At 43.8% G+C, this 10340-nt stretch overlaps 2 protein-coding genes across 7 annotated transcripts in view; one reads left to right on the forward strand and one right to left on the reverse strand.

Moving 5' to 3' along the window:
* LOC133466750 (replication protein A 70 kDa DNA-binding subunit-like) overlaps nucleotides 1–2135 on the reverse strand; it is a 16640-nt gene extending 14505 nt beyond the window's left edge. For 5 of the 6 annotated variants that reach the window (XR_009785029.1, XR_009785031.1, XR_009785030.1 and 2 more), the window contains exons 1-4: nucleotides 1996–2135; nucleotides 469–516; nucleotides 196–277; nucleotides 19–124 (exon numbers count right to left, since the gene is read on the reverse strand). Coding sequence is in view for 3 of the 6 variants with exons in the window: in XM_061750726.1 (XP_061606710.1) it covers nucleotides 19–124; nucleotides 196–277; nucleotides 469–516; nucleotides 1996–2037 (278 nt within the window). In the remaining 3 variants the exon portion in view is untranslated. Of the gene's footprint in view, nucleotides 1–18; nucleotides 125–195; nucleotides 278–468; nucleotides 517–817; nucleotides 970–1995 lie in introns of those variants that run through there. The other variant, XM_061750725.1, reaches the window with a different exon arrangement.
* Nucleotides 1177–7249, forward strand: smyd4 (SET and MYND domain containing 4). The gene is made up of 10 exons (XM_061750727.1): nucleotides 1177–1399; nucleotides 2008–2161; nucleotides 2250–2339; nucleotides 2496–3342; nucleotides 4265–4450; nucleotides 4516–4676; nucleotides 5473–5608; nucleotides 5674–5790; nucleotides 6372–6495; nucleotides 7073–7249. Exons 1-10 carry the CDS (start codon nucleotides 1266–1268, stop codon nucleotides 7197–7199), a joined length of 2076 nt encoding a protein of 691 aa, XP_061606711.1. The 5' UTR covers nucleotides 1177–1265; the 3' UTR covers nucleotides 7200–7249.
* Nucleotides 7250–10340: the final 3091 nt, after the last annotated feature.

Below are 10340 nucleotides of genomic sequence, written 5' to 3' on the forward strand. Positions count from 1 at the left end.
TATTACACAAACACCTACTTGTGGAACAAAGGCAAGGGGCTGATCTTCTTGAGCATGCACACGCAGTTAGGCACCAGCAGCTCCGCTTCCTTCAGGTGGTTCAACCGTGACGCCAGCAGGAAGCCTACGCAAACAAACACGCTCACCGCTAACTCATGACGTTTAACGACGACACGCGTGCGCGACGACACTCACAGGACAAACTGCGCACGCCGTCGCTCAGGTTCAGGCGGTACCTGGTGTGTACTTGTTTCCCGGGTGGGTACTCACGGATGTACTGGTAGGGAGGAGAAAGAGAACCCTTGAGTTGATGAAAAAGACAGAAATACTTTCTGGGGAGGTCCCATTGAGAGTTAAAGGAGGCGCACTTATTGACAACTACAATACTTGTATACATTAGTCAAATTTTCCTAATATGACCCCTTTAAATATACAGTATCATTATAGAATTTAATAGGATTGACTCACCATAACCTGCAGAACTGGATTTATGACCGGACACTCGTTAAACAGGGCCTAGCACAAAATAAATAAAAGGATCAGAGGGGTGACGTCACACGGCCAAATCACTAGAAGTTCTAGCGTGCATGTCAAGTTCAAGCCAAAACATTAGTGGTCCGTGTTTTGTTTTGGGTGCCACGCCTATCGTATAACCTGATTAACATCACTTGTACACAAAAGTAGAATGTCAATGGAAGATAATTCCAGTCGTCGCGTAAATTTTGCCTAAAAGCGTGTTAGCAGTTTGAGGCTAAAATGGTCCCGTTACCGGTTGAGCTACCGATTATGGCGTATAAATATTCGCACTCATTCTTACCTCAATCGCCCCTGCCGTGAGGTTAACGCTCATGTCTTTGCGTAAAAGTGTTCCAAAATACCTCAAGACTTCAGTTTGCTTTAAAAATGTCGGGGAGTTGTTGTGACATGGACCGGATATTGCGTAATATGCTTTCAAAACAAAGACAATCGAGAGAAACTGCGAAATTGCAAAGTATAGCAATGAGCAGACCGCACATGCCGAATTTTGCTTTCAAACAAACAACCACCACAATATAGCGGAAGTATGACTAACAAGTTCAATGACATTTAAACTACATACATATTGACGTATTTTATTTACGCATGTAAAGCAACCACATTATAGCTCTGACTCCGAACAAGGCCGGATGTGTATTACTTTGAAGGGTTCGTCTTACCCGGAAGCGTCCCGTGACTACGCTGCTCGCTGGCTTTTGCTGCATGAAAACAAGCTTTTAATTTCCCAAATGGATCTTCCGTGCGTCCCGTGGCAAGAGCACGTTGCTCGGAAATGGGCCGGACTCGAACCCGAGCTCAGGGAGCGTTTTAAGTCCATGCTTGAAATAAAAGATGTCATTGAAAGCGCCCTGAGTCTGACAACGTGAGTAGCTTGCTGTCGCCTCCTTAAGATATGAATCGGTGCTTCATTAATAGTGTAAATGGTGTTTGTGCATCATGATTGCATGCTTTACTTCTTTGTGCTGCACCTTTTGTTATACGTGCCTGGTCCACCAGGGGGGAGTATCACACATGCACACTACGTACACATAGATTTGATAGTGAGGAGACAGAACATGGCAACTAAGCTGCAGTCATGTCGTTTTTCCTCAGAGAATAAATATATATGGATGTGATTTTTATACATTGCATGTGTTGCATGTTTGTGTTCAAATACAAGTTGTTTAAAGGCACTGTGATGCTAGTTTCATTACCCCATCTATGACGTTTCCCATATGCTAGCATTAAGCTAGCTGACTTTTGGCGAAAGTATGTGGTTTTGTTCCATACACAAAGTATAAATCTTTGTTTTATGTTTAATTTGACAAGTTTCAACCAGTAGTTACAGTAAACTCTTTGGCGTTATCTGCCAAACTGCTGCTTGTTGTGGAGTTTACCGCCACCATCTAGTGCTGCGACTCTTATTAGCGGTACATAGAGCAACCCTACTATGGACTGTTTTGTTTTGTTTTACTTTACTTGTGTTTCCAGGCAGGATGACGTGAAGTGCTTGCACAGCATCTCTGCCGGAAGACCTCATCATCACACACGAAAGGATGCAGAGTCGGCGGCCGCATGCAGGGAACGAGGCAACGCCAGCTTCAAAGGCAGGAGGTACACCGAGGCAGCCCTGCACTACTCACAGGTCACTCTTTTCTACCTTAAAGAAAAAAAAAAAAGGTTAATTGCATACACACAGTTTCATGTGCATTAATCATCTCACACCACAACAGGGAGTTTGTTTGGCCCCCCAAGGTTCTGAGCAACTGCCGTTGTGCTACGCCAACCGCTCTGCGGCACTCTTCCACCTGCAGCGCTACCAGGTAAGGGCATTATATTTTGGTTTTAGGTTACAGCTCAAGTGCAGCATGGTTTTTATGTCCTTTTATCGGGTTTACAAGATCATTTGGTCTGAAAATTTTTCAAGCGATCCTAGTTTTTACGCTTTGCAGTTGAGACAGTATTGTTTGTCCCGTCAGGAAGCTCTTGACGACGCGGCAGAAGCCGAGAGGACCAACTACCCGTCCGGTCTCTCCCACAAGCTGGAGAAGCGTCGCGCACAATGCCTGGCACGCCTCTCTTCCTCGGAGCTCCGTGCAGACCAAGAGGAAGGTGTCCGGTCGGGGGTGTCTCCTAAAGGTGTCCAGTCGGGGGTGTCTCCTAAAGTGACCGTTCGCGTCAGCCTTGAGAAAGGTCGCCACGTGGTGGCGTCAGAGACGATCGAAGCTGGTGAGGTGATCCTGAGCGAGAGGCCGTACAGCTTCGTCCTGGTTCCGAGCAGCGGCGGCGCGTTCGGGTCGGAGCACCGGCGCTGCCATGCGTGTTTGAACCCGACGTGGCGACCGGTCCCGTGCGGCGGGTGCTCATATGCCCGCTACTGCGCCGCCAGCTGCAGGGACCGCGCCTGGGAGGAGTACCACTGCCAGGAGTGCCCACTGGGCGCCCACGTGACAGCTTTGGGCATCTTGTCGCAGTTGGCTCTGAGAGTGGCGCTCAAAGCCGGCCTGAAGAACATCCGCCAGGCCTCCGGAGCCGCCGCCGAGCCCCCAGCGGATCCTTCGGGCGCCGCGTATGAGGGCGTCTCCTGCCTGCTACACCACTTGGACCGGCAGAGCGCCAGCATGCGCTTCCTGTGTGCGGTCACCATGGCGACGCTGTGCCTGGAGCTCAGCGGAACGGGACCGCCGCCCGCGGGACGACAGGTCGCCTTCGTGCGGGACCCCGTCGCCGAGGATCAGGGGTGGCGGCTGCTGGCCGGCGCGGCGCTGAGGCATCTGCTGCAGCTGCGGTGCAACGCGCAGGCCGTCGTCATGCTGGAAGACCAAGGTGACGACCAACCGACTGGATGCCAGTCGATCGAGGGCACATCGCCACACTGGGGTGGTTACCATTGATGAACACTAGGGCTGGGCGATTATGGAAAAATAATTACGACTATTTGATTATTAAAATTACAATTATTCATTTTAAAACTTTGTATTTATTCAACTCCCAAAACAACTTTTAAACTACAAAATAAATTAGCTACAAGTAAAATACATTAAAATAAAATCTAGCAAAAACACAGTCATGGCTGAAAACATTGTCTATTATACTGTGTATTTGTTGTTTAAAAAAAAATAAATCTCATTCTAATCCTAGCCGACCTGAAACAGGAAAAGTTTATTCTGATTTCATGTCTGACAATGAGGGGAAAAAGCAGGTGTCTTTATATACGGTGAGGTACCGGTGTTTGTAGCCACAACTGGATCTGTTGTCCCTGCGATGCTTGCCTTGGCCTCTTAGGGGCACTGTGATGCGGTACATGCATGGAAGCTTAAAAAATAAAAATGCAGAAGTTGAGTTGAAGAACTAACAATTTAACATGTTTGTCACAGACTAGGAAGATTATATGCCTGTGAGTATTGTTATACTACCCGTCTGTATGTGTTCCTACAGCGTTTGTGTATGAATATTCATTACTTGAAGCTAAATCCCTCCTGTGAACTAATGCTAATTTTAGCTAGCTCGTCAATAGTATTTTCCATTAAGTGTTAACATTAAGCTGACGATCTTTTCTGAAACGAAGTGTGTTGTATACGCATTTAAGTTTTACAGTAAACTACAACTGGGGTGTAATTAGTTTTCCTTCGATTATGTTTTTAATGATCGTGAGAAGCCAAAATCGAAATCAAGTTTAAATTCCGATGAATCGCCCAGTCCTAGGTCGAACGCTAGATTGGTCGCCAATCGATGTTTTGTGCAATAGGTTTGTCAGACGCCCTCGTGCTGTCCAGTCAGGAAAGACGGGTCGCAACGGCCATCTTCCCGACGCTGAGTCTCTTCAACCACTCGTGCCGACCCAACACCAGCCTGATGTTCGGCGGCGGCGGCATCGTCACGGTGCGGGCGTCCCGCAGCGTGAACGCCGGGCGAGAGGTCCTGCACTGCTACGGTGAGACAGATCGATTCCCGGCTGGGGGACGATGGACGTCAACGTCACGGCCGGTTTTCTTTCAGGTCCTCACAACAGCAGCATGGCCGCCGCGGAGCGCAGGCACCTCCTGCAGGAGCAGTACTTCTTCCTGTGTCAATGCGAAGCCTGCGAGGAAGAGCGGGCGCCGGGAAGTAGCAGAGATGGTGCATCTGGACTGCTCTGCGCAGAGTGCGACACTTCCCTCGTAAGTGATGTAGGGCTTGGGGGGGGGGGGGGGGAAAGGGGAAAAAAAAAAAAAAAAAAAAAAAAAGATTCAAATAACTGCTAAGTTGACTTCAAAAATAAGTCGATGCAAAATTTCTGCCTCGAACTGCTGCCGGGTACCCCCCCCCCCCCCCCAAAAAAAAAAGTTCCGTCCTGAACCACATTTGCGCCACCGGAACCAATGTTTCACACTTGACATTTATTGCAGTGCTGGGCCACTGTTAAACTTTGCCAAAAACGACAGAAGAGCATCTGTAAGTGATGTTAGACACATTCAGTGCCACTGACAGCTTTAGAAGTCAAATATCCATGTTAACTGTTAACCAACAATGAGCACTGAATGAGTTAAGACACTGTGGGGGGGCCGTTATATTCATGTTTCATCACATCGTCATATTTTGTGGCAGCTGGTCAACAGAGGGCGCTAGGGTCCCGCCCCGCCACTGGTGAGTCAACCTTGAAAAGGACAAACGGGAAATCATGAAATACATAACTGACAAATTATACGTATATCCATATTTTAGACAAATAGGATATATAGTATACAGTTAATGATGCTTATAATTAGTTTATCGCTGGTTGTCTCATTTTGACAACTTTCAGTTTAGGCCGCATCAACAATTTCCCACTGACTCTCGTTAAATGATTGACACGGACAGTCGGTCCTCGTGAAATACAAAAGATATTGCCGAGGTAGAGCGTCGGATTCCAGCGCCCTTTAACATTAAACCTCGAACATTTCGCCCACCAACGGACTTGTCGTCTGTCGTGTCAAGGCGTCCTCCGGCGGAGGCGATCTGGAGTGCCGATCGTGCGGTTTCGCGTTGTCCTGTGGCGATCTGACCGAGAGGCTACAGGACGTCCGCAGAGACTTGGACGAGGCCGTGGATCTCCTGGAGAAAGGCGAACCCGGTGAGTGAGCGCTCGTCTTCCTGCGTCCGATCCTGACGTCAAAAGCGTTTTCCCCATTTTGTCAGGAGAGACCCTCGCCCTGCTGGAGAGAAGCGGGTGTCTCGCGGGCGTGACGCTGCCGCACACGCACCAGCTCCAGGGCCGCATGGACGACACTTTGGCCAGAGCGCACGCGACCAACGGTGGGGGGCGTCTTTCCCGAAATTGCTTCATTCCAAATGATTGCTTCATTTTCATGGATTTGTTTTGTTTCTTTTATCTCAGTGGTATATCGAAATAAGCAAAATCTACTCAAATACCTCACCTCCAAAATTACCAATCTATTGGTAATTATACAAATTAAACAATTAAATAGAAAATTAGCCTTATTTTATTAGAGATTGTATTTTATAAAATATACAAACTAAATTACTATATTCAAAATTAATAAAATTCAAACATAAGCATGACCTATTTTATCCATTTACTTAAAAAAAAAAAAAAGTACGAAATAATTGGTAATAATATTAAACAATGACAATTTATATTTGTTACATAAAATATATATATTCCAAATCAATAATACAACAATTAATATTTTTTAAATAAGCATTAATAATTAAAGAATACTACTTAGAATACAGAAGTATTGGTATTTTGCACCACAAGTCCAAATTTTGGACAGTTTCTCCTTCATTTCCTTTGAAAACTCTAATGCTGCCCTTGAGCCCCTCAAAAGGTTTGTCGGCTTGATTCTCACACACTGTTCGTTTGTTCCGCGCAGGCAATTGGTCGCGTGCGGCCTTGCACTTGGAGCGCAGCAGTGCCGCCGTAGCCGCCCGCTTTGGCGCAGACAGCGTGGAGATGGCGCGACAGCTGGCAAAGTTGGCGCAGCTGCACTTCAACGCGTGAGTCACGTCACACGAGGACGACAAGTACCACCCAAAAATACTTAACTCTACAAGTACCATCGTCGTGACCAATACTAAAATACAGTAGCTAGTAGGCCTACGTGTTCATTAGGAAAATGAGGCAGAGGTTTTATTCCGCAAAGGTATATTTCATATTATTGTAAGCCGCTGTAACAGTCAGTTTTTTTATCTGTGAAAAATGTGGATTTTTTTCTTTTAAAAACATGACTTTTTATGAATATTTTTTTTCTTTGAAAAATACTTTCAAAAAAAGGAGACTCGGGAAGAAGCCCCCCCACCCCTCTAAAACAAATCTTTAAAATCTAACAACCGCAACTTTTTTTCCCTTTCAAAAATATGTGATCTTTCCTTGGAACAACACCCTTTTAAACAAAATCTTGACAAAAACAAAACTTGGAAAAATACAGTTTTTTGGAAATAAATGTGAAAATGTTTGAAAAATGCTTTCAAAATGTTTCCGTTTTCCTAGCAAAATGTATTTTCAGTCTGGCCCTTGTCATTTCTCCATACAAAGCAAATGTGTATTTAATTTTTTTTTGTATGCTTCCCGCAGCGGCTCGAGAGCATCGGCCCTGTCCGTCATCCCCGAGGCCCGACGCCTTCTGAGCCTGCACTGCGGCGCCCTCTGCCCTGAAGTGCAGGAGCTGCAGGCCATGGAGGATTGTTTACATAATTCATAATTGATTTTGTCAATAAAAAGATGACTAAAATGTCTTTGTATTACACATGACCAGCTGCTTGACACGTGAGCGTCACAGCTTTTCTTTAGATATATAATTTATTGCCCCAAAAAAAAAATAATTCCACCCTCCCCACCAAAAAAATCTCAATACGAGTTTTCCTTGAAAGTAAAAAAATATTTTTCCTCAGTCAAATTTATTATTATTATTTTTTTTTTTTTTTTTTAAATCAAATTTTGTCTTAAGTGTACTTTAATAAAATTTTTTCTTGCAAAAAAAAAATAAATTAAAAAAAATTCTTACAAAAATATACATTTTGTGGGCAGTTCAACCAAATTTCTTAAAAATTGCAAAAAAAATATTTCATAAATGTGACTTAAAAAAACCTCTCTCTCTGGAGGATTGTTTACGCTAGTGGTCAGACTTGCATCCTAAAACCCCGATCGCTATTCGTATTGACCGTAACGAATGACCATCGAATGGTTACTGCTTGTACTAGTCCAACAAATAAATAAAAAAAATCCAACTTATTTTAAAAACTATCTATTGAACCGGTTAGAGACTATACATCGCCGTATAGAAAGGTTTTTCATTTGAGTTGAAAATGGCTTACTTTAAGCAGAATCCCTCACCGTACGTTGGCCGCAGGTAGAATCCCGGCCGGGTCTCTTCTGCACTCGTCAGTGCCATAAATCCTCAAGGACTGGACCAAGTTGCAGTCTTTCCAGTTTAGTTTTCGAAATAAAACAATGATTTTGTTACTAAAAAGCTGAGCCGAAGTTTTTTAATTTTTTTTTTTTTTTTTTTTAACCCCCCCAACACACACTCGCATTAGCATATGACCCACGGGCTTCATACTTTCTCCACGAATAATTCCAATTTGCCACTCGGCCGACAGCTTCCTGGCGCCCGTCGCCCGGCGTCAAGCCTCTGCGTAACGATGGTCGCGTGACCTTTAGGTGGCAGCAGTCGACCTCCAAAAGCAGTGTGTAATTACACGCTTGAGAGCGGGAATGACTCCTGGCGGATGCGTCACCGGGCAGCTTCCCGTTTTTCGCCAGCTTCCCTCTCAAATGCTTCTTGCTCTTTGAGGAGGAAGATGGTCCCGTTAGGAAACATTCCAGCATCCGTTAATGAGAATAAAAGTTTCCTAAGATTTGGATGACTGATTAAAATATGCAAGTGTGTGTCAATTAAGCTATGAGCTCAAGTAATTTTCTATCAAAAATGTCTCAGACCTCTTTTATTAAACCTTCAAATTCCTCATTTAAGGGTTTTTAATGGGTCGGAATTTTTGATTAAGTGCTTAAAATCATAGCGAACACGATTTATACTAACATCCCGGCTTTAGAATTAGTTTTTCTCTTCCAATAAAGCTTCAATATTGAGGAATTTTAATTCTTAATGTGGTCTCCAAGTTTTCACTTTTTTTTTTTTTTTTTTTTTTTTTAAACAAACCTTTACATTCTTCTATTTCAAGGGTTTTTAATGGGTCCGAATTTTGAATCAAGTGCTCAAAATCATAGCGAACAAGTTTTTATACTGACATCCTGGCCTTGAAATTTGTGTTTTCTGGTCCAAAAACATAATATATCCTTTAACCTCCACATTCATCATCTTCGAGGATAATTAATGTGGTTTTTCGCATCCAAAAAAGCTTTGAGCTTGATGAATTTTCCATTTAAATGTAGTCTCTTCCTTTTTTTTTTTTTTAAACATTAATCCCGCAAATTTTTGAAAAGGTGACGACCTTCCTTCCCAACACGCTCCAGAATCTCCTGATGGATGTCGGGCGTGAACGCACTGACGTGACGGACGGCCCAGGACTAACTGACACGCTCGTCTATCATTGTGATGAAAACGCGAGGAAAGACCGCACACACGCACGCAAACGGATGCTACACATGCTCACACTACGTACACTTCATCATTTGACTTTGACAAGCCTTTCGTTTGTAGGCTGCTACATGCGGTCAGGTAGCAGAGGTGAAGCAGCATGTGGCTCAAGGTTATTCTCCTACACGGTTTCAACCAACTAAAGAATTGCGTGTTTAACAGCGTCCAAAAAATGTGACACACGCTTCACAAAATGTTTCTTCCTCTTGGGCGAATAGGACAATAGACGCACTTACGTCGCCGGCGCGTGATTGGCTACACGTGACTGACGGCGACTGGTCCAGCTGGGCCTCGGGCGCTCACCTTGTGACTCAGCAAATCTTTTTCATTTTGACACGCGTGCACTCACCGCTGCTCCATTTACGCTTATTGCTGGGCTCCACACCAGGAAAGATATTGTCGCTAATGCTCCCTGCAGGGAGGAAAAAACAATAACAAAAGGTGACCCTCTGACAAGAAAAAATAAATAAATACGGAGAAGAAAAGTGCCCTGGGGGATGTTTGTTTCTTTTTCTATTAAATGTGCACCATCAGCAGTCCTGTGGTGTCTATTTGACAGGGGTGGGGGTTATATTTTGGCAGACATTTCTTGGAATATTTACATAAAATTTTCATTCATAAAGGGGAAAAAAATCTATATTTTGGGGAAAGTATATTTTTTACATGATATTCTCAAAGAAGTTGATTTTTATATATTTTTTTTAAAGATGGATACTTAAGATAAAACTACATTTTCCAGAAATGTTGGATAATTGAAAACAATATTTTCTCGAAAAAAGTAGCATCTTTGTTAAAAAAAAGGTATATTTTCAATACTTTGAGAAATGTCCGATCACGAGGTAAACAATTGTGCTCGTTCACAAGGTAGACAAAGGTATGTGATTGCAAAGTGTATAATTATGTAACGACTGCATGTTTGCAATAATGAGATAATTGAATTATTGAGTAACAATTGTATGCGTGTGACCACAAGATCAACAACGGTATGCTTGTGATCACAGAGGTAAACAATTGGGAGATTTGTGATCATGATGTAAATAATTGTGTTTCCACAGAGGTAAACAATTGCATGTTTGTACGGCAGCCATTGGGATTTTGCAAAAAGCTCACGCAATGATGATTATTTGATATTTGTCGTCATCATACAGATGATCGCGTCCCACCGACCCATTTGTTCAAGCCGACTGCCCCGCGTATCCACCGGCAGCTTCTTCTTAACATATGGCATGAATAAGGCATGAGCGG

This window comes from Phyllopteryx taeniolatus, chromosome 17 (genome assembly GCF_024500385.1).
Source record: "Phyllopteryx taeniolatus isolate TA_2022b chromosome 17, UOR_Ptae_1.2, whole genome shotgun sequence".
Classification (NCBI taxonomy): Eukaryota; Metazoa; Chordata; class Actinopteri; order Syngnathiformes; family Syngnathidae; genus Phyllopteryx; species Phyllopteryx taeniolatus.

Bases quoted from the DNA above. Each gene is read 5' to 3' on its own strand.
- smyd4 (XM_061750727.1), top strand. From the start codon at position 1,266: ATGGATCTTCCGTGCGTCCCGTGGCAAGAGCACGTTGCTCGGAAATGG. The intron at 2,162-2,249 runs GTCACTCTTTTC...ACACCACAACAG, and splicing joins CAGCCCTGCACTACTCACAG to GGAGTTTGTTTGGCCCCCCA. The intron at 5,791-6,371 runs GTGGGGGGCGTC...TGTTCCGCGCAG, and splicing joins CAGAGCGCACGCGACCAACG to GCAATTGGTCGCGTGCGGCC.